The sequence below is a fragment of the Falco punctatus genome, assembly GCF_963210335.1.
Source record: "Falco punctatus genome assembly, chromosome: 5".
Taxonomy (NCBI): Eukaryota; Metazoa; Chordata; class Aves; order Falconiformes; family Falconidae; genus Falco; species Falco punctatus.
Window position 1 is genome coordinate 42,303,537 of NC_137584.1, and position 25,705 is coordinate 42,329,241.

At 41.9% G+C, this 25,705-nt stretch overlaps 1 protein-coding gene across 5 annotated transcripts in view; it reads right to left on the reverse strand.

Moving 5' to 3' along the window:
- The window catches only part of MAP3K4 (mitogen-activated protein kinase kinase kinase 4), an 83,398-nt gene extending 75,707 nt beyond the window's left edge, over positions 1–7,691 (reverse strand). The window contains exon 1 of one of the 5 annotated variants that reach the window (XR_013928637.1): positions 106–7,691. Coding sequence is in view for 4 of the 5 variants with exons in the window: in XM_080390533.1 (XP_080246659.1) it covers positions 106–179 (74 nt within the window). In the remaining variant the exon portion in view is untranslated. The remainder of the gene's footprint in view (positions 1–105) is intronic. The other 4 variants (XM_080390533.1, XM_080390534.1, XM_080390535.1 and 1 more) reach the window with 4 other exon arrangements.
- Between the last annotated feature and the right edge of the window lie 18,014 nt (positions 7,692–25,705).

Below are 25,705 nucleotides of genomic sequence, written 5' to 3' on the forward strand. Positions count from 1 at the left end.
CAGCGGGGCGGCTGGCACGTACCCGGCCCGGCCCCGCTCCCAGCCCGGCGGCCGGGCCGCCGCTCCCCGCACGCAGCTCCGTGTTCGGCAGCGCGCCGTACTGACCTCCCCGGCGGCGGCGGCGGCGGCGGCTCCTCCATGGCGGCGGCGGCAGAGACCAGCGCGGCGACGTCTCTCATGCGTGCACCGAGGCCGGCATGGCGACGGGTCCCAGTGCGCGGCCCGGCCTGGCCCGCTGCGGCGCCGGGGGTGCAACGAGCAGCAGGGGAGAGCTGGAGGGGGGTGGGGGGTCTCTACCCAGCTGCAGGAGCCCGGCCGCGCAGAGCCGCCCGCGCGGCCGCCATCTTGGGAACAGCCTCGGCGGGCCGAGACGCCGGGAGCATCACTACGGCGTGCGAGGAGGGACCGGCCGGGCCAGAGGCGCTCGCTCCGCCGCCGCCGGGCGGGGAGAGGCACGGGGCGGGGGCGGCCGCTGCCCGCTGCCCCCGCCGGGGGGGCGCCCGCCCCTCACGCCGTCGGCGGGGCCGGGACCGTGCGGGCTGGCAGGCAGCGGCGTTCCGCGCTCGGGAGGCCGGGGGTGTTCCCCCGCCGCTCCCGGGAGGGGCCGCGTGTGCTCCGGCGCCGGGCGGCCCTGGAGGCGCGGCGGGAGCTGCCGCTCCGCCAGCTGCCGCCCCGCCGCGGCAGAGCTGCTGCCGTTACCGGGTGCCGCTCGCTGCGGGCGCCGCCGACTCAAAACTTGCACGTTGCCACGCCGCTAGCAGCCAGGGATGGAATTAAACACCGAATTGCCGGGAGGGCGGCGGTTTAGCTCAGCGGGTACCAGCGCCCCGCAGCCCCCCGGAGCGGCAGCCAGCGCGTCCGGAGGCGGCAGCGCCTGGTCCCCCGGGGGGCACGGGGCAGCGGTGAGGGGCGCTCACGGCTCTGCGGGCACGGGGCGGGGGGGAACAGCGTCATCTGTGGTGTTGCTTACAGACCAACGTGTTTCGTTTGATAAGCCTCGTCTTTCTAATGCCTCCCGCAGCACTGGTTATCAGGCACTGGTTATTACCCATTTGGAAATGCAGGGGGGGAAAATGTAATTTCCCGAACTACAGCTTGGCTGGAATGCCAGCGATAACGCCCTGCAAAGGCAGAAAAGTGCCGTTGAGTTATTTAATTGTTACGGTTGGTGAGAGAGCCTCATCTTTTGTTCTGCAGGGCTGGAAGTACGGCAGCAAACGCTGGAATCGGTGGTGTGTGTACAGCGTGTGTCGGTTCTGAAGACTGAAGTTTGAACTTGGGCTGGAATCAGTGCCAGATTCTGCTTTATGCACAATTCCTTCATTAAATCAACTGTACAATAAATTCCACAGATTTCTAGCCTGATACTAAAGTTCAGTTGTAAAGTCACTGTTCACAATACAAAGTTGTCTGTGTATCTACTGAAGTTTAAGAAACAAAGTTTCTACAAATTGATTTTAACAGGCCTTTTGAAATATAAGGATTTAAAAAAAAAAAAAAAAAAAGCTGAAATGCAGGAGATACTTCTACTATACATGTATCATGTTAACAAATACATGCATCAAAATGTGGGACCAGATGAAGAACATTATGCAGGAAGCCAGTTCCCTGTTCTCTATAGGTCAAGAAAAATACCCGGATCATCATGACCCTGATGGACATGACATTTAAACATCAAGACATTCAGCATTTACATGCAGAATAATTACTTAAGATTACAGCATGTAACGGAAAAAAGCAGTATTTAACATGTTGATGATTTTTGGTGAAATACTTGAGCCCCAAACCAAAAAGCAGTTCTAAAGGCAGTTACACAAACTACATCCCTACTGATCTGTCATGGTGAACAAAACCTAGAAATTATAGATGAAGAAAGTCAACATCAGAAATTCTGAGGTGGCAACCTGATGAATTACTTGTAGTCTCCATAAAAACATAAATTCTCTAAATCTAAAGCAAAGCTGCTTATTTCACAGTATGCTCTTTTTTCAGTATGATTGCAAATAACAAAGGCTCAATGTCGTTGATGAAATAAGTGCATAGCGATGGCTTCTGGCATTATTTTTGGCTATGCTATGGACTATCGTCTGACACCACCTCTTCAGCTGTTTGCAGGGCAAAGAAGTACTTGTCTTTAGCAATCACAGCAAAATTTTTCAGCTTCTTTGCTTCTTCAGTCAAAACAATCAGTGTAGTTATGTTACGAGCACCGAGTTTTCATTAACTAGGAAAAAAAAATATATATGATATTGCCTTTTGCCACAGATGTGATGGCACAATGGTGTGGATGTGTAGACAGCCGGGGGGGGCTTGGCAAAGGTAAAAATGGGGACTGCTCACCTCCACTACTTACTGTAAATATTAAGATGATTTACTGAAGCAAACTGGGGTTCACTGCAGCTCCCAGACAAGGAGGTCCAGAATAAACTTTCCCACATGCCTCTGCCCCTTTCCGTTTAGGGCAACCCAGCATATTGGGTTGCATCACATTCTTGTGGTATACCATACAGAATAGGCTAAAACTACAGATGACTGGCCAAGCAAAGCAAGGCTGTGTGTTAGATACAATGGCACTTCTTTGTCTGCAGTAGGCCATAATGAGCAACACAGCTCCTGTTGTAAGAGGAGAGGTTTATGAACGGCCTACAGGGAACTTGGAAGGAAAGGAAAAGAGTTGCAGGAGTATATGGAGCCGATAGTACAGGAGACAGCAGATAACATTAAGACTGTCAGAGCCTATGTGGAGATAGTATTTAGCAAAGGCAAAATTTAAAGAAGTTACAGAAGTCTTATGAAAATTGATATGCACAAAATTATTTTAATTATTTTTGACTTCTTTTAAGGAATATCTTTTAAAGACTCCCTCACTGCCAGTTTGTGAGTCTAAACATATCAGCATTACACAGGTGCATGGAAATTGATAAATGAAATTGTTCACTCTGGTTTCCACTACTGGAACAGAAGGCGGCACAAAATGAAAATAGATATAAAAAGAAATGATGTCTTCATCTGTCAGAAAATTGAGTTGAAATATTAGTAATGTTAATGGATTTTATTCTCTGATGTGGCAAAATGATGATCCCAAAATTCTAGGCTTAAAAAAAAACAACACCTGAGCAACTGTCAAAGTAGACAATAATTTCGGATTAACTTCTGTTTTCTGAAGTTTTAGGATAAATTTTCTTCTTTTTTTCAGCAACCCTGTGGGTTTGTATTTTTACTAGATACTGTGTTTGCTTAGGAATCGTTTTTTTTATTCCAGCAGCATGCTTTTTATTACACTGGCAGTCCTAGAACTTACAATAAAAATTTAAGAGACGGCAATAGCATCCTAGTACCAAAAACAGGTCTTTCAGATAGTGGTTTTTTTTTTAATTTCTACTGCAAATACCAGTTAAATTTCTGTCTATTCCTGGAGCATAGATTCTGTTACTCCTTTCTCCTCATTTCATCACACATATCAGACTGGATTGTACATGCAGCTGTGCTTTTGCCATTTGTGAATTCTACAGCTGTTTTCTATATACAAAAAAAATACTAATGAGGAAAAAGAAAGATTAGGTCCATGTAGGTAATTAAATATGTTACAAGAACATATTCGAAAATTTTTCTCCCAGTACCTCTCACAAGGCCAAACTTCTATTTCATGCTATGAATGTTATGCAGAATAAGGCACAACTTGCTCTTTTTTTAACACAGTTAATGAAACATAGTAATTGGAGGGTTCTTCACTGTGAACTATGTGCAAAAATGAAATTGTCGAAAAAAACAGCTTTGCAGATTTAGTTTTTCCTTCCAATATTTTTTTTTTTTAATTCCACTAAAAGCTGTTTAAAAGTAAAAGCAAATTTAATTAGACATAGACCCTCTTTCAGCAGTAGACACTGGAATGCAGCCTGTTAGCTATAGTTAGTCTAAATCTAGTAAAATGTGCTGAAGATAGAATTTTCATTTTTTCTCAGTCACAGATTAGAAATGCTCTTCTGCAATGCAATTAAGAGCAAAACACGAGCAATACCTGCATTTAATATCTAGAAGACAATCTGACACCATCTTTTTCATATGTAGATATGCAACTAGCTACTCCAGAGTCAAAATAAAACACCAACATGTATTTCTACCTGGAAATACGCAGATTCTTCCATCTACAGTTTTGTTGCTTTCCCAGAAGGCCAGGTTGGGTGTTTTTTTAAAGGAGCAGAACTCAGTTTTCAGTGTCGTACAATCTGAGCTTTGCTGCAATTGATTTGAAGTGTGAACCTGTGAAAGAAATTAAGGAGTCACACTGTATATACCCCTGTTCAATCATCTGTTACCGCTGTGATTCATTCACTTCAGAAGCTCGCATGATAGCTGCCAAAGCTTGTTCAGCAGCATGGTTTAACATCCATCCTATAATAGGAGCCAGCTAGCTTGACAGAGGTAGAGTATTTCTGTCTGAATACTGTCATCTCACATGCTGCATGTCAGATCACACAGGGCTTGATATCATTAACTCATCACTATTAAAGGAGTATCTGTTAGTAAGAGTAGCATGAAGTCAGAAAGATTCCTGGGATTATTGTTTTATCACTTCAGCTGGGTGTTTTTTCTTTTTGCTTCCTGTCCTGAAAAGCAGCTGTATGTAACACTGCCTCTGCCATTATTAAAATGATATGACCTACATAAAAGAAGTGTAAACCTCAGTTGTGGTTAAAGCAGTATGCTTTTACTGTGTAAAGCTGGTCTTCGGGCTCAGTGTCTGTAAAGCCGGGCATGGGTAAAACTGCTGGCTGGTATTCAAAGGTACCTTGGCACCGGACATAGAAATTATTGTCCTTAGGTATAAATAGACTGAAAATTATTCTGATTCAACACCTGTATTGTAACAGTCTGGCTACAGTAGCTTGTGTCTTCCCAAGAACTAACTTCGGATCTGTGAAAATAAGCTGCACTGAATTTAGTGCTACTTGAACTTGATTATCAACGACGGAGTAAGCTTCCTTAAAGCTGGCTTGGCTCCTGCTAACTTACACTATAATTCTTTCCCCAACTGTATCATAGATATAGTGACCAGCTGTGGGACATCTATAAACAAGACCAAGATCATTGCAGTGCTTGTTTGCATTTGTGTTCAATAGAGTAATTTCAAGTTCAAAAGAAGCTCTACTGAAGAACTGGGGCCCATCCTCTGAAACCCCGTTTGTAGACTGAGAGCATATCTGTCTTCTGTGTGTGCCTGACAGTGCAATTTAGTTCATTGTTGCGTGCAACTCTGTGTTTTCAAGCATCTTGCAAGTTTGAACACTTGCTTGTATTAAAAATTTTAAAATGATGCTATTATTTTCATCAGCCCAGAAAGCAAAATAAAATAAATAAATCTAGACTATATCTTTTTAAAATATCTTGTTGTGCATCTGAGATTCTTTCTATATCCGCCTTACAGCAGCTGCGTTATCCCAGCAGAAAACAGCTGTGACATCTATATCAAACTTCCCTGCCTAGGGACATCTTCTATAGCTCCTGTCCATTTCTTCTCCTTCCAACAGCTCTTTCTATAACGTGAGAGCAGTCACAGAAAAGCAGCATAGCTGACATATTCCTTTACCCGTGAAGTTCCTGGCTGTTGCATCAGCTGTGTGGAGTTATAAGCAGCCATGAGAAAATTTTAATCTTCATTTAATGTTAATCCTTGCAAATATTTCTATGCACATCAGTTCATTTATATAACAGGCATGCTGAAATCAGTGGGACGACCCTGGGAGAACAGTTACTCATACATATAAATGTTTATAGGATTCATTTCCTCCTTTTGCTCTGAATCACCTGAAGGAATTTAGCACCCGCAGCTTTGCAAGGTGAGTTTCATGGTGTAATCTTGTTGATAGCTCAGTTCTGGCGAACAGCGATAGGAACTAAGATATTCTCCACTTATCGCAATGCACCCCTGACTAGAGGATTGCAAGACAGCAGCTCATTCTGCAACTCCCAGTTGTCTCCAGTTCTGCAGTGTTTCAGGTTTCATCTTACACCTTCGTTTCTGTCCACTTCATTACTTTAAAAAAAGCTGTTACCTCATTGTGAACATAACTATTTTCATCCTTCTAAATACTTCCACAGTTCCTACAGTATAAAGCACTCTAAAGAGAGAATCGCCTGCCATTTGACATTATTTCAATGCATTCAGAGTTTTTTATTCTCATTTGAGTCTTATTGGCCCCCATCATTATTTCTATACTTTTAATTATAATTTCCTCTTCTCTGCAGGTATTGATGCTTATTTTAAGGCACATCCATGCTAGGAAACATAGCACACAGCACTTGAAATAAGTTTTGAATGATGTGAGCTAATCTGCTTTCCTGGCAGCAGCAGTCTCTCCAGATACAGCCAGCTGAGGAATTCAGTTTATGACCCTTGCATTAGGGAGCTGAGATCCGTGTGACATACTCTGCTGAGCAGCTACGGAAGAGGTAGCCCTCCCATGCATTTTGTACCTCTATGAGGCAGTTCAGGAGGAGTCATGGATGTTAGTTATGGACGACACAACTTCTGAAACCTTCCTAGACAAAAATAACGGAGAACCATAAAGGACAGTGCTGGAATCTCTGGAGGATCTATGAAAAGCTGGACAGCAAAGCTTCCTCCGTTTTCCTTTCTTTTTTCTTCCCTCACCAGAGACCTTCAACCAAGCAAAACTTGTATATTCCACAGTGTTTTAAAAGAGTCTTTTTTCCCCTATCCATTTTGCATGATGGAGTTCACACATCCTTCTGCAAAGAATCAGAGCACCACGGATCTGCAGGTATCACACAGCATTTGGCTTCCTTAGTACCTTCCACTGAGATGACAGATCCCCAGGATCTTCATGTGCAGTATAAATGCGTACTGGTTCTTGCCCACGTGATAAACTGTAATACAATTTATTATGCCTGTTGGTTTTCTTGACTGAGACAGGTTTCTGAGCCCTTCTGACTTTTTCTTTTGCCAGCTTAAGCAGCTTTCTGGTCATCTCAGTCAGAAGACTATGAAGTTTTTTAGGGAGGCTTTTGTCTGCTTGGGACTGAGGAGACCAAGTAGCAGGTAAAGTGGATGGTCTAATCATTCCTACTATCCCAGAAGCATAGGAGGGTATATTAAATAAAAGAATGTGGGTAATCCCAGTGATCTCAACTGTGTGATTTGTAAGGTCCATAACAGGATCTCTCTAAGAGTTTCAGCATTTATTTGGCATGGCCTTCATGCATTTGTGAGTAAAAAACAATGCTGTATCACACATATTTGTGCTCATTGGCTTTCTGGAACCTACCTTCAAGTACTCTATATTTTGACCTCTCCTAAGGATGGATATAGGTTCAAGTAGCAAGGGTCAGAATCAAAAGCGACACCAAGCTGACTGTCGGGACCATGGCCAAAGTTACTGAAGCTTCGTGTGACTTCTGACTTCAAAACTCTCGTATTTTCATCTTTACATTTGCAACTGTAATATTTCAAGACTGGCATGTATGTGTTTAATCTTTTGAATAAAACTGCTTATTAGCCAAAACAAAAGACTCAATCATTTAATGACGTACTCCATGGAGATGAAGTATGAGCATTTACCATGGAATTCAAGGGATAAAATTATTCTAGAACAAATGTGTTTGATACCAACACAGGAAATTAGATTGTTGGGTTCCTGTTTTTTTGGGGGTGGTTTGGTATTTTTCCTGCGGCTGCAGAATCCTCTTATGGAACTATACAGAAGTTTATAGTTGCAGTGAGCATACAGAGCTAGGAAAAAAATGCTCATCAGCAGATTCAGCACCCAGTTTCCCACAAGGTGAGCACACATCATTCTTTAAGTAGTGCTGGAGAAGGACCTAGAACTCACTAGAACTTGCTTGTTCACCTGTCGGAAGCATTCCATATGGGTCAGCTACAAAACTTCATCACATGTTGCATAACTATAACCTGCCTGAGATGAGACTGCAGAATTATTTGACTCTTAACTAACTCTTCGGGTGAGCACTAACAGTTTAGATGGACATTTGAGCTATAGCCCATCCATCTGAGGTAGTATCTCATGGTCTTGATTAGGCATAGATGACTACTCACAGAATATGTGTTCTATCATCTATGGAAGATGACTCTGATACATACTATATTTACAAAGGGACAGTTAAGGTTAATATAAGAATAGGACTCATCTGGATTTAAAATTTCAAGAATAATGCTTCAGTTTAAATTTTTGCATTAAAATGTAATATTTACACGTTTATAAAACACCTCCAAATGAGAGCTGAGTTCTGGGCTCCCCAGCACAAAAGAGATGTGGACATGCTGGAGTGAGTTCAGTGAAAAGCCACAAAGGTAATGAAGGCTGTGAAGTGTCTGAGGTCTGAGGAGAGGCTGAGAGAGCTGAGACTGTTCAGCCTGGAGAAAGAAAGGCTCAGGAAAGAACATACCAATGTGTATAAATACCTGATGGGGGCTGTAAATCAGATGGAGCCAGCTTCTTCCCTATGGTGTCCAGTGAAAGGACAAGAAGCAACGGGAACAAACTAAACCACAGGAAATTCTGTTTAAACATAAGAAAAACTTCCTTTACCATGAGGGTGGTCAAACGATGGCGTAGGTTGCTCAGGGAGGTTGGGGAGTCTCCATCCTTAGAGATATTCAAAACCTGACTGGTTGTGGCCCTGAGCAACCTGCTCTTGCTTACTCTGCTTTAAGCAGAGGCTTGGGATGAGGTGATCTCCAGAAGAACCTTTCCACCTCAACCATTCTGTGACTGATCTCATAAATACTTTTGGGATTTAAAGATTAGCAATCTTTAATACAGAAAGTTCATTAGGAAATACAACTATTTATAAGCACAGCACCACAAAACTGTGTATTTTTTATCGTTTTGTCACAAATTGTGGTGGTTTTAAATTACAGATTTTGAATAAAGAACAATTGCAGGTAAGAATTAAGTTATTCTAAAATGTATCCTTCACACTGCTGCTAACTAGCCACTTCTGCATATTAAACTTTAACCTCCTGCCAGAAGAAGGTGCACAAATAATGTTTATGGAGACAGAAGGACAGCTTTGTGAGCAAGCCCTTCTTCTCCTCCTTTCCAAAGCTGTGTCACTTCTTACCAATGAAGTTTTACAGCCAGGCTGACCATACTGCCTTTTTTTAAAATTTATTTTATGACTGTAGGTTAAATGTTTTAAGAAACTTCTAAAGAACAATTAACATTAACAATGTGTTTTGCTTTTGTTATACAAAATCCTGATATTCAAATTGTATAAATTATAAACCATTGCATTTTACATGTCAAAGAAACCAAGCCTGTTGTTACTTGGATGTGGTCAGCTCTACTGCTCCACAAAAAGTGAATGCAACACCCTTATTCACTTGTACAAAGTAAGATTCTGAAAATCTTAGACTCCTCTGATTTCTACAGTTGTTCTCCCCGTGTGAGGTTTGTCCAACCAAGAGATGAACTGGCTCTGTGCTATTCCCCATTCATGGCACTGCACCTCAGCTGAACTTTCTGATATATATTAATTATTGCACTGCCTGTATTTGAAAATAGCCTGTAAGCATGTTTAGTGTGACAAGTACCTAAAATCTGTATTACCAACATTTTTCGGTTACATTTCATGCTATGTTTATTACAGCTATTCCAAATCTCCTTGCCATATCCACAACAACCTGCAAACCATTTTTGAATAAGAGGATTTAACTGTGAATGGATCTTTCTCCACGAAGTAACTAGCTCACATAAATTTTAGAAAGGGATGTTTTGCCTGCTCATCACTTGTCTAAAGAGGGTAAGGGCAGAGCTATAAAAATTACTCTCTGATGTAATGCAGGGAGTATGATTCTCCTAGAAAACTTAAAGTTGTAGGTGTCGCAGTCACAGCTTGTAGGGTTATCATCACAGAGTCCAGTTTCCTGTGAACTGTCTGGTCAAATGATCTTTATTTGAATTTAAAAGTTTTCTGCCTGAAAAAACAGTAAGAAGTAAACCAGCCTTTTAAATATGCCATTGAATGTCTTTCCTATTTGATAATCAGCATTTTGGTCCACAGCTCAGCAACTAAAGTGCACTGACAAGTTTTCTTCATATTATACTATTTGCAATTTTTAGTGAAAAACAGAAGTGAATCTGATTACCAGCTTGACATTCACAGAGCCTTATATTCATGCATAAATATGAAGATTCAACATAAACCAGTTGTGCTCATATTGGTTGTCAGAGTCCTAGAAGGTGGTTATGAAAATGTGGCTATTTGCAAATAAAAATAACCTGAAAGATACTGTTTAAGTGTACAATGTCTGTGTTCAGGCTACATAATCAGTCAGCTTACCTACATGATGTTACAAAACAAGTCTGCTAGGTTTTCTAACTGTCTTTTTTTCACATACTTCATCCTTTGTTTTATTTATTATGATTTAGAAATATAAATTTAGAAAAAAATAGATATAGAAATATAAAAAACAACAAATTGCTGTTGTATGATATGGGGAGAGAGGAAATTACGAAATATCCTTAGATAAATACAATTACAGCCCTGACAGGGCATCCAGATGTGATATTTAATGGAAAGATCTATTAGTAATTGTAGTTATATACAGCAGATATAGAAAAGATGGAACACCAGAAGCAAGAGCGTAACTTGTGCCTTATACTAACCTGGCTTAAGTATTCATTTAACAATGGTTGACAGCACTAAATTGAGCTGATTTTTTTCAAAGAAGTCTGCCTTAAAAATAAGTAATTGGGGTTTAATTTATGTTATTTATTATGATGCGTTTATGAACCATGCTGCTCACCTCTGTATATTGCTTGATTTTTCTGCTTCCATATGCTTGGATTACATTGCACTTTTTTCCAGAGCATTCTTACTGAGAGTGATCTTCATTTTTGTATGAACTGCCCAGCAGAAAAAGGTTTTCTTGATGCATTTCTATTGGGAAAAACTGGCAGAGCTGTAAGTACAGCTCCAGCAGTGCTTATGAGCATAATTGAATCTCTTCCCACTGCAGCATAAAGCTATAATAAAGTGTGCATTTTTTACCAGTGTAACCAAATCAATAATAGAGCTGCTACTGGCATACATCATACACACCCATCATTAGCTTACTGTGAAAGTCTCATTTATTGTCCACACAAGTAGGAAAAAAAAATTATTCTGATAAATAAAGACCCAGTTTCAGTGCCAGAAAGATGCACTTTTTTTTGCCAAGGGCAAGGAACTCTCTAAGGAACAGGCTGCACAGTTTAGCTGTTGAATGCTCATCCAGCTGCATGCTCCCCATCTGCCAAATATATTACCAAAGCAGTACCCAGATTCCTTGGATATAAACAAAGCCTGGATGTTCTTTTTAGTGCCACCAGCAACCCTTGATATTCAAGGTTCATATTTCCTTAAAGTGCTGGATAAGAAAAGGAATTTTTCCAAACCACTACCCTCCCTCCATGTAAGATAATTAACATTTTTGTCTAGTTCAAGGTCTTTAAATCAAGCTGGCCTGTTTTGCATTTTCTGTGTAAAATGGAAAGGCACAGAGGGGATTGCAATGTTTAGTATTGTTTAGTATCTCTGAACACCTTTGCAAGGGTATGTAGGTATGCATTTAATATGCATTTGGTAGGGCTAAACCTTAAAGAAAACATTGGCAAAATCAAGGAGCTGCAAATTCAGCAGTGACCTGGCAAGAAATCCCTGTGATTTTGCAGGAGAGTGAGGTCACAGCAGAATGCCAGGCGTGTCCTAGGACAGCTCATTTTTGCAGCAGGCTGCCTTGCTCCTGGTCTGCAGAGTGCTGACCTACCATAAGCCTGAAGGGGAATTGCACCGCGGAGCTGCTACTTGTCTCTCCCTTGCCTGAGTGCTCCATGCCCTTACCTCCATGAGTAGTGGCAGAGTGCATGGCCCATACTGACTTGACTTTCAAGTTATTGTGGTGTGAGTCATAACCATGCTACATGTTGCATGGGATCTGCAAGGGTAAGGGTACAAACAACATGACTGGGGAGGTGCTTGTTTGGACGTCAACACTTGACCACAGGAAGAAAACCCAGAAGAAATTGTTCAGGGACACTGGTTCTTTCCTCCCAGCTCTCTAGTACACTTGGAAGAGTATTCAAGTTACACCTGTTTAGGGAAGGTGTAACCTCTGACTTGGGCTGCTTAGCTGGCTCAACAAGCAGGAACGGGTCAGGGTGATGCAAGCCCTGCCCATGCCCTTCCCTGCCAGACTATTTGTTCCCTCACAGATATCAAGCAGACTCTGAAGCTTTAAAGAAGGGGGGAGGGTTAAAGAAACACACAAACATCTTTGAGAACTACAGACAAAAATGACCTGGCATTATTACAGCATTTGTACAGAAATACATTTAATTAGTTTGTTTAGGCAAAAGGATGCCCCTGTGAGGCAAAACATCAAATTCACGAGAGTAAGCAGGAGACAGAACAGGTATTCAGTGAATGGCTACTGAACCAATAATTCAGATGTTATGGTGCTAGGACAAGGTTTTTTAATTTTCAGCAAAGACCAATTGAGAGTCTTGCAACAGAAAAGAATGCTAAAAGTATTTATAGAAGGGAAGCTTGGTAATCTGTGCTATTGAAAAGGCCAATATAGTTCCTGTATATGAATTTGGTTTTCAGATGTTCCCAGGAAAAATGCAATAGTGAAAAAAGGATGCTTCATCCACAAAAATATGTTTTCGAATACTCTTAGAAATGAAACAGTCACCAGCTCTTATGACACTGATTGCTTAAAAATGGATCCTTTCAAGGGAAGGAGGACAATCAACCATTCTTGCAGGAAGTCTCGGTTGCTAGCAGCATTGGCCAAGTTTAAAATTTGCTGGCAAGCAGAAGCTGAGGATGTACTAAATCATATAAGGCTTAAAGTTACAACTGGGCAAGCAATATATTGTCTTCATTTCACTGCACAAAGTTAGACCCTTGTTTTGCTTATGAGCAGCTTTTAAAATTGCAAAACAAACAACAAAAAAAAACCCAACAAAACAACCCTCCCAAATGCGTCACAATTTGGAATTACTTGTACAAAACATTCATCAAACAAGTTTAAGCTAATGCCTGTTGCAAGTATGCCTCAGAGTATGCGACATTTGTGCCACAATATCTGTGTGCTGTGTGACATTTATGATGTATTAATGCTACATAAGCAAGTGCCTCACTGAGAAGGTTGCTGCTCTGCTTCCACGGGTTGACTAACGTCATCCCTGTACAGGGGGGCACTGTGCTCCCCTTATATTAAAACTCTGAAAAGAAGGGAAGGTGGGAGAGGAATGATGCCTCAGTCTTATTCTGGTCTGTCCGTTCACTGGTGATGTGTATGTTTCTGATTAAAGAAATTTAAGTTACCTGTATAGTAGATACTTTGGCAGATAAGCAAACAAAGTCTCTTGTCTCAGAGCATTAGGAAGAATTCTTCAAGTCCTAGCTCCAGGAACAATGTGAATTACAGGCAAATATAATCTCAGAATAAATTTCTGTCTTCAGTTTTGAAGCAAAGTGCTCGAAGACATGATCCAGAAGTATTCTGAAGTTTCAGTAAGCAAAACAGACAGCAAATATAAAAGCTTCTACATACTTAGGCCAGCCTTCTCTTTCTGGGGACCTGAATCATGACTTCTGAATGCTTGGGTTAGCAATTCTGTATTTAGCAGTGACCAAAATGTTCAAAAATAGCTTCTCACTATTTGTGCAGCTATATTTATGCTTGGTAAAAGCCATGCTAAGCTGCTAAAAAAAAGAAACCAAGACCTTGGTAGTTAGCAGGGCATGTCCACAAGGATCAATATGCAACATCGCCTCTTGAACCTGAAGTTCTCTCCTATTGTCTCTCCACAGTGACAGAAACGGATGGGAGCTGCTCTGAGGCACTCCTCCTCCTCTTCTGTCACTCATCCTTTAAGTGTGATGCATAAAGCAAAAGTATTCAAATTGATTGAACTTCCAAAAGGGTAGATTCATCATGCAAAAAATTTATTTCCTTTTAAAGTGAAACAAGCTGTAATCTCTTGAGCTACATATTTGGAAAACTGTGGAAAGTGTTCCTGATTAAACACAGACAAGCCTTAAACAATTACCTGCATTTCCTGCTCTTGTCTGCCCCAGTCTGATTTATTTGTTGGTCTTATCCACTCACATATGTCTTATCTTCTAAACAGTTGGTAATTTGGGACAGAAACCATCACTCTCTGGGGTTTTTTTAAGACAACAGTGGATAATCTGGCTGACTTTTTCACTTGCTATATTTTAAGTGTTAAATAAATAATGATTTTGCTCAATTCGTTCTCTCAGTGTTGTGTCCAAAGCTATAATAGGAAGCAAATGAAGTACTGGAAATCAATTTGATCAGCCCTTTATGTGGGAGACTTCCTCATTCCAGAATACAGGGTTTGGAAGCTGACATCTGTAGTAACACAGATAAGTTTTCTTCTCTATTATACATGCCTTCTGACATATATGTGTAGTTTAGATGCAAATTAAGACCATTATGTTAAAAATGTGTTCTTCCTCTTGTGTGTTGGCAATCTCAACACTGTAGAAACTCCTTAAAACACCTCCAGTCCAAATCCCAAACACTAGTAGTTTAATGTCCAGAATCAGAACCTTGCCAGCCCTTACTCAGAGAAGCAACCAACCTTCCTCACCCTAACGTGGCTTGTGGAAGTGCCAGCCAGAGCACAGGTGGGTCTGTCATTGGATTATCAGTACAAAAAAACCCTCTAACGGCAAGACTATAAAATGAGAATGTATACTGCTCTGATCAGAACAGGGAGCTACTGTGGGAGACTTTTCTAAAATAAAATAGAGCAATATTGCAATACGGTAGGTCTGAATGCAAGCCTGTGTGCCCACTGTTGCCTTGAAGATATTATGATGGAAATTTCTCCATGTCTCATTTTGATTTTCAAATTACTTATTCTGCCTAGAATTCCTGTATGTCCTTCCTTTCTAAAACTTGTATCATCCTGTCTCTGTGGTGCAAAATCATGTTGAGCTATTTATTGCTATCTGTACATTTCTTATCTGTACATATCCATATGAATATCTTAGATATATTTTAATGGGATATATTTGTAAAATATACTGGCATATGAAACTGTGGTAATGAATCTGAAGATTAACAGGTTTAAAATTATGCCAAAGGTGTTTGGAATGACTATTTGCCAAATGTAGCTAGCTGTGTGATGGTGTTTTGATAGCTCCTGCATGGCAGATTCTTACACATTATTCAATAGAGCTTAACTTTTCATTAAATATGTATAAGAAGGACATGGAACCATCCCTCATTTTTATCTCTCTAGTGTCCTTCAGGAATAGGCTGCCACTGTTCAAGATTCTATGGGAGATATGATCTTAGAATCACTCCATTTTACACCATTAGTATGTCAGTGAGGGGTTAGGATGCATTGCCAAGTAATTTATCCAGTTAATGTTAGAAATTACAATTATATGTAAGATGAAAAAATATGCAGAGTGAACTATGCAAATAACAATGCAATGTGACCTGCCACAGCAGTCCTTCTGCATCAGTTCCTCTGAAGATTTTCTGTCACCTCAGAAGCTGCACTTCCCACCATCCACCTTCCCTCAGGGACAGCAAGCTGTCTTAGCAGCAAGACACTGAAAAACAAACAGGCCTGAGCCCCACAAGAAAAAAAAGGAGGTTTCTGTCCTTCTACAGGTTCTAGCTCTGTAGAAGTAAAATCCTGGTCTTCAGTCAACATTCACACCAGCTGCATGGGGAACCACCCTTTCAAGACTACCTACAAAAATAATAGGAAGAAATTTTTCAGTTGAGTTCTTTTAGCCTGCTGCTGTTATATATACACACACATCTTTTCACATATATAAATACTGCAAAGCAGATTAAAATTCGCAAAATATTTGGCTGTATTTGATATTTGCATGTTCTGTAGCTAAAAAATTTTATTAATGGTTACTGCTATTATGCTACCCAGTTGCCTAATGAAATGCTTTTGAGTGAAATGCAAAACCCACATGCTTTTCCAGAGGATTTAAAAAATGTGATTATAATAATAACACACAGTCTATTTGTCAGTCCAGCTTTCAACCCTGTACCCAGCAGGAAAAGTCACAATGAACGTAAGCATGGAAAAAAAAATGTAAAAGGTCCTTGCTAGTATTACGTTTGTGCATCTGTAGCGACAAGGACAACAGTTAGCCAAGTGCCCTGAATGCTCAATTTCTCCTTTGAGAGAAACTGTGTTCACAGTTTTTTCTCTACAAAGACGCCTCTTAGCTTGGATTCTTTCCTATGGTGCTGAATGCCAGCTTGTTCTGCAGAGAAAAAGAAGGGATTTAAAAGGACATGAAGCTAAAAGGATTCTGGATAGATGGGCAATTACGACAAAAGAAAGTTTGCGTTATATAGAGAGGCAGAACTTACTTAATTGCAGCATGTACACAAGATAATTTTATTTGTTAAATACTTTCCTTTGCTAGTAATGCCCTTCTTGTGTCCTAAGTGACTCCTCTACGTGTGAAACTAAATAGCTACTAGAATGGCATGAGGAGGTCCTCAAAAAAGTTCTAAGACCCAGCTTCTTTCTGGGTTGTTGTTTTTGTTTTTTTTTTTGGGGGGGGTTGTCTGCACTAAGACCATATGACCCAGAGAGACGTCTTGAAAGTGTAGAAGCCTCCACTGCAGTTCTTGATACTCATGAAATGTTTGCACTATTTATTTTTACTGTTTTAGCCCTCTTGGCTCCCGCCACCTTTCTTCTTCGCTGTTTAGCCCTGGGGAGGATTGTCCTAAGGCAGAACCAGCACCAGCAGCACAGGTTGAATGAAAGGCTTCTCTTGCCCGTCAGTGAAACAAATGGGCTTATTGGTTTAGCTTGTCCCCCGCAGCTCCCCCACGCTGGCTGCTCGGAGCGGTCCAGCAGGCTCTGAGAGCTGTAGCTCTGCAGCCGGGCCAGGATACATTGCACCTTTTCCCATTTCTGTCTAAATGCATTGCATGGCAAGGCCCAGTCATTTTCCCCAGGCCCTATCGCGAGCCAAATAAAATCCAGGCTTGCTATATGTTTGCTTGCCACTCTGCTGGGAATGATTTACTGCCTGACCCGCTTACAGGCAGCAGCCCTCCTGGGCAGAGGGAGCCAGCGGGGCATCCCGGCCGGATGGGCAGCACACAGGCAGCTGGGCCTGCCGTTCATGAGACATGCTGGGGCAGAAGCTGAGGGATCAGTGGCATCTGGACAATGGAGTAAAGATGATTTACAGAAAGGAGGCTGCTCCTTCCCACACTGGTCTGGTGCCAGGGGCTCCATAGCCAGCGGCAAGGCCGGGCAGAGGCGACTCACTGAGGTCACCTCTGACAGTATCTTCTCTCCTGGCCAGAGTTTTTCCAGAGGAACAGCTGCTGTGGAGCCTTCCTCAGTATTGAAGGGAGCTGTGGGGTTGTCTTTGGGTTGAGGGAGACTTCACCTCCCTTGCCATCTGGCACACACCACCCTGCGATCTGCTGGAGAGCCCCTCTGGCAGCAGGTCTCCCCAGCTAAACCCTGCGTGCGGCCGGAGCCAAGCCCTCGAGGTTTGTGTGTGCAGAGCACTCACAGACCCGCTGCTGGTGCGCAGCAAGGGGTGTGGGCGCTCACACAAGCCTGCGAGAGGACAAGTACCCAGAGCAGAGGTGTGGGAAGCAGTCACACCTCTGGCCACCGGAGTATGGCCTCATCCCTGTCAGCCTGTTAGTCACACAGCCCGGTACGCACCGCAGCTGCTGACTGCAGCTGTAGTCATGTCTGCTGCCACCACAAGTCACACCACTCCGTCTCTGCTGCTGCCTTAGTCACTTCGATCTGCTTTGTAAAGGGAAGGCAGGTGAACTCCTATGATGAGCTGGATTAAAAGATTATCACCCCAGCTGCTTGCTGCTGCTTCACCACTCCAGCGCTTTTACTGTGCAGCTCTTCCGTTCTGTGGAATTGTATGAACGAGGAAACAAACCGAGCCGTTAATAGCAGAATATGGAGGGACAGGTTAATGGTGTGTATAGTCTGGGGGATAATCTGGTCTCGGGGACAGCTGAAATATTTTACCTTGCTGCAATCTAAGTCAGGTTTTATTTGGAAACAGCTGTAATGGCTTAAAATATTACCATTTCCTAGCTGTCCCTTGCAGCCTGGTGCTTTTCTGCAGGAGATGACTGCCAGTCTGACCGAGCTCCGCTCACAGCTCGCTTGCCTGAATGCAAGGCGTCAGCTTAGGCTGAGCCACAGCAGATGGGGGCTTTTAAACTCAGCCAAGCAACTCTGCCCGGAGGCTGACGTGGAGGGCTCTGATGATGTGCTCCTTTAGGACGGTGATCCCTCAGAGCAGACAGCTGAAACCAAATGGTCAAATGTAGGAAATAGTATCTTAGAGCACCAAAGCTATTTGTAATTTAAAGGTTAAGCCACCCTGTTTGGCATTTTAAATTCCAGATTATCTGGATTTTCTGCGTACTTGTAAAAGGAATACTTTAATCATTAATCAAAGTACCTTTACAAAAGCAAAATATGTTTTGAGTATTTTGTGGCTATAGAATGATTTTTTGTGTTTGCCCTCATGAGTCTCTGAAAATTTCAGATTTGAATGTATTGCATGTATAACTCAGAAAAGCTGCAGCAGAACACCATACTGGATTTATTTGCCAGCAAACCCCTCTCAAAATACAGAGTTTATTTGAGTTCTAACAGCACTGTGATAAACTTCATGGTTTGCTAACTTTATGTAAGTAACTGTAATATCATACAGTACTAGTATGTAGGAACTTCAGTCAATTTTTCTAGAATGCAGAGGGTGTAATGAAATTTTCAGGTGAGCCAGTCTGATTGCTTGCTCTCATCTCACATGTAGAATAACAAATTCACATTCCAAACAACAAGGAAAGAAAAAAAAAAAGACAAGAGAAACAAAATTATTGTCAGACTTCCCCTAAGAAACAGCTCCCAACCTAGCCTAAAGCATCTCTGGAAATGTACCACACCACTGGGGCTTCACAGATTAGGAAAGCACAAACAACTAGAAAATCATATTTCTCGACCAGAAAAGGAGAGATCACTTGCTACTGAAAATATAGAGGGTCTTTTATTTTTAAGTTAAACTCAGTCCAACAGTGATCTGCACAAAATCATAGAGGCTAGGTATTTAAAATACCAGCTCCCCGATGTGTTCAGTAGGAACACGCCTTGAGCTCACCAGTAACTCATGTAACCATAACTCCAAGCATATGGCAAGGCTTTTCACTTTTAAAACTGTTAACAAGCACAAACTCATTACCCAGAAATCAAGGAAGCAGATAAGCACGTGTTGTCACCCTCATTTCACTCACAAGGAGTGCTAGCACTGCTTTACCCAAAGTGGGTCATCAGGTCCTGGGGCAAGTATGAAGGGCTTGGGGTGCCACCCCCAGCTGATGGTGGCCACCCCACAGGGCCATCTGGGCCAGGGGTGCCTGCACAGGGAGGCAGCTCCCCTTGTCCTCCTCTGCACTCTTCTCTGGAGGTGGAAAGGGAGGTGGCGTGGCATTGTGAGAGATTTTGTGTGAGAAAAATGGAAAGAGCTCTGCAATGAACATAAGTGACCAAGGCTTTTGCCCTTGCCACTCTCTTGTTCCCTAACCTTGGTCAAGATCTTTTTATTCTTCACACTCGCATTTCACATCCCAGGCCCTTTCTTCTGGCCTCTTGGCTGTATGGCACCAAGCCCCGGGTCCCAGTCTCTGCTGGGAGAACTCATAGCAGTACTAAGCAGAATAATAGTCATGATTAATAAGAAACAATTATTTTGAATGTGGCATCTTGTAAAACAAAAACAAACAAACAAACAAAAGCTACCAAAGCAATGAAAAAAAACAGGCAAGACTGGAGCCCAAAGAAAGCAAAACACAAAAGTTTAAAGAAAAATTCTCTACTTACTGCATATATAGTGGCCTGTTCCAGAATCGTGCTGTGCCGAATGTATACTGGGGTCCAGTGGCTTGGGTGGAGTAGTAGTGGCTAAGAAACAAACTGCAGAAGCAGCAGGAACAGATGTAAAGGTCACCAAGCTCATTCACTTTGGAAAACAAGTGAACACTGCGATACTGTGAACAACACTGTGCCTACTGTCTATTACACAACTCCCTGTGACTGTTATCCTACTCGTTTTTCACTGTCATTCCAATATATTTTTCAGTGGAGAGCTGTGAAACATCAGATATTAGAGGAAAAAATGCAAAATAGCAAAGGAAATAGCTCATGTACATGTCCCTGGTGGAAGGGTGATGTGCAGGTTCTCACACTTCATGGAGACCGTGACTTGCTGCTGGCTCCATATAACAAGTCAGACTAAGAATGTATGAAGACCTGTGTATTGAAATGCTTTTTCCTACCCTAACAAAATACATTTAAAATGGAACCTGTGTATCTAATTTTCCATTTACTTGTCCAAAAAATACTATTGTTTCCTTTTATGCTCCCTACACTTATTTTCCTCCTGTGCTGGTTTTGGCTGGGACAGAGTTCATTTTCTTCGTAGTAGCCTGTATGGGGCTATGTTTTGCATTTGTGCTGAAAACAGAGTCGATAATACAGGCTTTTTTGCTAATAATGATTTCATTACTGCTGAGCAGTGCTTACACAGATTCAAAGCCTTTTCTGCTTCTCACCCCACCCCACCAGCAAGTAGGTGGGGGTGCACAAGATGTTGTGAGGGGACACAGCCAGGACAGCTGACCCCAACTGACCCAAGGGCTATTCCATACCGTACGACATCATGCTGAGTATAAAAGCAGAGGGAAGAAGAAGGAAAGGGGGTCATTCAGAGTGATGGCATTTGTTTTCCCAAGTAACGGTTACGGGTGACAGAGCCCGGCTTTCCTGGGGATGGCTGAACCCCTGCCTGCCCATGGGAAGTGGTGAATGAATTCCTGTTTTGCTTTGTTTGCATCAGTGGCTTCTGCTTTACCTGTTAAACTGTCTTCATCTTAATCCTCAAGTTTTCTTACTTTTAGCCTTCCGATTTTCTCCCCCATCCCACTAGGGGGGAGTGAGCAAGCAGCTGGGTGGTGCTTAGTTAGAGTTAAACCACGATAGCTCTATGTCCCTGTAACTTGGTTCTAAGGCGTACACACCACATAACAAAAGGCTTGGCAGAAAGTGCATGGAGGCTGTTGGAAGCACCTCCTTGCCACTGCCTGCAGGTGTTTGGTCAAATAACTCAGTAAGAGAAAGGGACTCCCTTACCCCAGCTCCTCCCGGGGCTGTTGCAGGGCAGCCACTGGCATCACGGGCCAGGTGGGAAACCTGTCAAGATAAGCCAAGGGTGGGGGGTCTCCCACAGCACTTTTAAGTTGAGGGGGGGGGTTACCACTTAGGGGGTGTGGGACCCATGATGGGATGAAAGGGAAGAACATTTTAGGATTGTACAGTACTTATTTTGGGATGTTTCAGGAAGGAAACAAAGGCAGGGAATAGGAGGTTTTAACATCATTTGGAGAGGAACGAGAGTGGGAAAACAGAAGGAAAGGGGGGTAAAACTTGTCTAGCCACAATCTGCACCTGATTGGTGCTGTGTATCCTTTCTTCCCATTAAGCTCCATTTTTACCTTTCTGGGTGAGGGAGTCTCTGTTCTGTGGGCATATGTGTGTATGGAGGTTTAAGTGCAGCAACTGGAGTGAGACCATGGGTCATAGCGGCAAATAGAAAGAGCAGTGTGTATATTGTGTGTGAGTGTGTCCATCCGTGTGTGGTCACCAGCGAGTATCAAGCCCAACTAGCCAGTAAGTAGGGTACGGGTTTGGGAGCTAGTTATCCAAGCAGCCATAAACCCATTCCAGTTACTAGAGAGATCAGAGATGCTGAAAGCTCATTACTGGTAAGACAAGCAGGTTCCATGGTCACGTGGCTGGCTCTGCGGGTCTGTGTAAGTGTGTAGCTGGCTGTGTGCATGTTGGGAATAGGTGCTCAGCCTCCCTGCAGGCTGGACCTGGAAATATTGAACTGCATCAGCTCTGTCAGGCTAATGGATTTGGCAACCCTTAAAAAAAGTAGACATATATGTGTTCAAAGTAAGTAAAAAAAAAGATGAATAATATTTCTTATTTATATATTATCCTCAATCTTTATCTTTGCCTATTATGTGCCTCAACATATGCCTCACGCTTTTCATTTGCTGCAGTTATTGAAATATTTATAGAGTCAGATTTTTGCAAGCAAGTTTTAAGAATTCATAAGATTAGTTTGAGACCCTTTAATACATATCGTTTCATTACCCCCAGGTGGTTTTTTTCCCCTAAAATGTGCTTGCACATTAAATAAAACATTAAGATGCCTTTTCTAATTAATGGATACTGAGGTCTTCAGTTCAATTTGGTGTGAAAGCTTGATTTTTGGCCTGCTATTTTTCATGCCTTTCATAGCATTTTCATAGCTTTGTCTCCGTTGTTGCCCTTTTGTTGCTGATGTCTGTGTCATTGTTTTCCTAATTAGTCTTCTACATTTTATTTCAGGTCTGCTTCTCTTTTCTCACCTGGGTTTAATGAAGCAGGAATCTAGCAATATACTTTCCAGGGTCAAGCATTTCCACCATTGAGGGTAGGATGATGAATTCAAGGCAAAGCTATTCTGAGCTATTTCTATTTCAATAATCAATTACTTTCTTAGGGAGAGAAAGAAAATGCCAATGATTTAGTTATCTGGCTCCCAAGCTGCAAGATATGAATTAGACCTTGAATTTTCTTACCTTTACTAGGACCTTCCTTCTTGTTCTTACTCAGTTAATTGTTGCAGCCTGGTTCAAATCAGCAAGACTCCATTTCTGTTATGGGAGCGATCTGGCTTTGGAAATAACGGCTACAGTTCTCTGCAATGTTCCTGTGACTTTGCAAATGAAAACAGGTAAAAGTCTGTCCCTGGGTATCATGTTTAAATTCTCCATTGCACAGCTCTCCTCTCTTTCCATCAGCACTGACATTTCAGTCTTGAATCACTTTTCCTTTCTTGTCCTTTTAATCATTTCAACAAGGGAGAAAGCAGTAGAGGAAAAAGAGAAGGGACTGGAATCAAGTTTCCATATAAATTTAGCTCAGTGGAATGGGCAAGGAAATAGCAAAGGAGTCGTGAATTAACTCCGTTAATAACCAAATACCTCCCGCCTACATGCGACAATGTGGTTACTAGTATCTTTATCATTTCGGAACCTGTGCTATATAAGCAGCACTCTTCCAGACATCCACAGAAGAGCATTTTTAAAAAGAAAATCTGTAGAATTACATAGTCAGATCGAAGGATTGATTGGATGAGCAAAAATTCAGTTTTCATGCTTTTGAAAGCAAAGTCTACTTCAGCTTCCATCCTTATGGCTGATCTGGAGACCAAGGCAGATTCAGTGGCAAAAAATGTTTCAGTATTATCTTCTGCCCAGACTGAAGTGTGTTTTTAGATCACGTGTCTATACATACACTATATGACTATTTGCTGCCTAAGGACAAAATCTGGCTCCCACATTTCTTATGTAGTGCTTAGCTAATTGCAACCACAGTAAAATATTTTGTAAATCGGAGTTAGACCAGTTAGAACGTACATGGAAAGTACATGCATTTTGTTACTATTTTTGCTTTTTCCCCTCAGGAAATTAAAACAATTTGTGGAGAAGGAAGAGATTTTCATTGCAGTTACACATTCTTGAGCTGTGATTTTCAGTGAGCACAATGAAGAAGAGATATAGGTAAAAAAGGGGCATAACTGTTGAAATGAAAAAGTGTCAGTGGAAGTTAGCCATGTCTGTGCAGCCTTAAACAGAGATCTTGTGCTTCCTTGAAAGAAGAGCAGCTTCTTCCTCACAGATTTCACATGCTGCTTCCTACAGAGGAGGCCTGAACATGTGTATGTATGCTTCCAAGGAAAAAAAAAAAAATGTACTCTGGGTTTTTTTTTTGTCTTCAGAATCAATTAGGGGAAGAGGTGTTGTGAGGATTTCAGAAAAATGTATGTAATTTCTCAAGTACAGTATGCTATATGTAAAGTAAAAGAATAGATGAAAAGGGCAGCAGATATTTGTCTTATTTCTGAAGTCTGACTCGACATCTTGAAACACAAAAACTGAATTTGTCTGCAAAAGGGAATAATACACTAGCTGTTTTAGTGTCAGGATATATATTCTCAATAGCAGCAGTAGACACTACTGCTCTAAGAAAACCAATGATAGATGATAACATCCAGGAGATCTCAGTGGACTAATGAGTTTTGCAAGTGTGCATGAGCTTAGACTTGGATGCCATACCTTAAATAGCAGATATTTTCTTGAGAAAATAGTCTTTTTGTTAACGCACTCATAATAATGATTTAGTAGAAGCATAAAAGAAGTTGCATTACTGTGAATGGAGAATATCGATACAGCATTGCTAATAGACCAGGTATCATTCAGTTTCTTTTCTTTATGCAAGTACATTTTAAAATGTACTCAGCCATCTGTACCATACTACCCAGGATATTATGAATCCATTGAAGTCTGTGACAACTCCCCTTGATTACAACGGCGCTTTGATGTTCTCATGTTTATGTATGCATTGAATGAAATACAGTAGTCTTTCATTTGGCTGTTTAACATTCGTATTTTGGTTTATGCAGAGGAAAAGTTCTCACCAGTTAATTATATGACAATAAAAAACTAAATAATAACAAAAATAAGGTGATGAGTGACAAACAACACATGGAAATGTCAAAAAACCCCATTCTGATGACATGAACATATCTAATATGGAAAATGAGGAGACTTTGTCAGAGCATGTTATGAGGGCCACTAGCATGGAAAACTGCATCAATGAATACTCTATCAATTGCACATCCCAACTGAAGACTGATTAGCAAAACACCTTAGATACTGCAGTCATCATAAGTAAGTCTGCACCACAGTACCTCAAAAGTCATCACAAAAAACATCACAAGCATGCACTCTTCTGTCTCAAGAAGATCTCAAGATGATGACACTTTAGCAGTTTCTGGGGCTTTTCACAGCCAGCTAGTCAACTCCTGCCTAGAACCCAAGATCTCTCTACACTCCCATAGACTCTTCCCTAGAGTTTCTTCTTTCTCCATGCGAGGAAAGTACTTCACTGTCACAGCACTAGCAAAGCTAGCCAGCTGTAACAAAGCTTTTACCATCCCATACCAGGTTAACTTCAATAAGCAGTTCCCATGCTTTTTCCCCGGCACAGCCACCAATGCCCACAGGGCTTCAAAAGTTCATCTACTGACCATGCTGTTTCTTCATCCTCTTCAAGCCAGTCCACCCTGCTTCTTGCCTTTGCTGCATCTGGATTCTCTCTTTATCCTGGGCTCCTCTTCCAGCCAACCTCTCCTCATCCAGGCCCCCTTCTTCTCCCAAGGCCTCTCCTACATCTAGGGCACACATACTCTCTCTCCCTCCACTTCTTCCAGGTCTCCCTTCATACAGTCTGCCTCTTTTACACCCCTTGGAGCTATTTAACTACTTAGTAGGAACCAGCCACAGCTGCACATTATCCACGTCAGCCCACAGCTGGATATTATCAATGTTAATTAACCCAGCTTTATTCCCCTGTAATTCCTCTATACTTCCTCTACACTTCACTTTTGTTCTCTCAGATGAATCCTGACACCTGATTGTCAGCATTTCTCCCCTCATAACTGAATGAAATGGCTGAGGCACTAGGCCACCTAGGTATGAGAA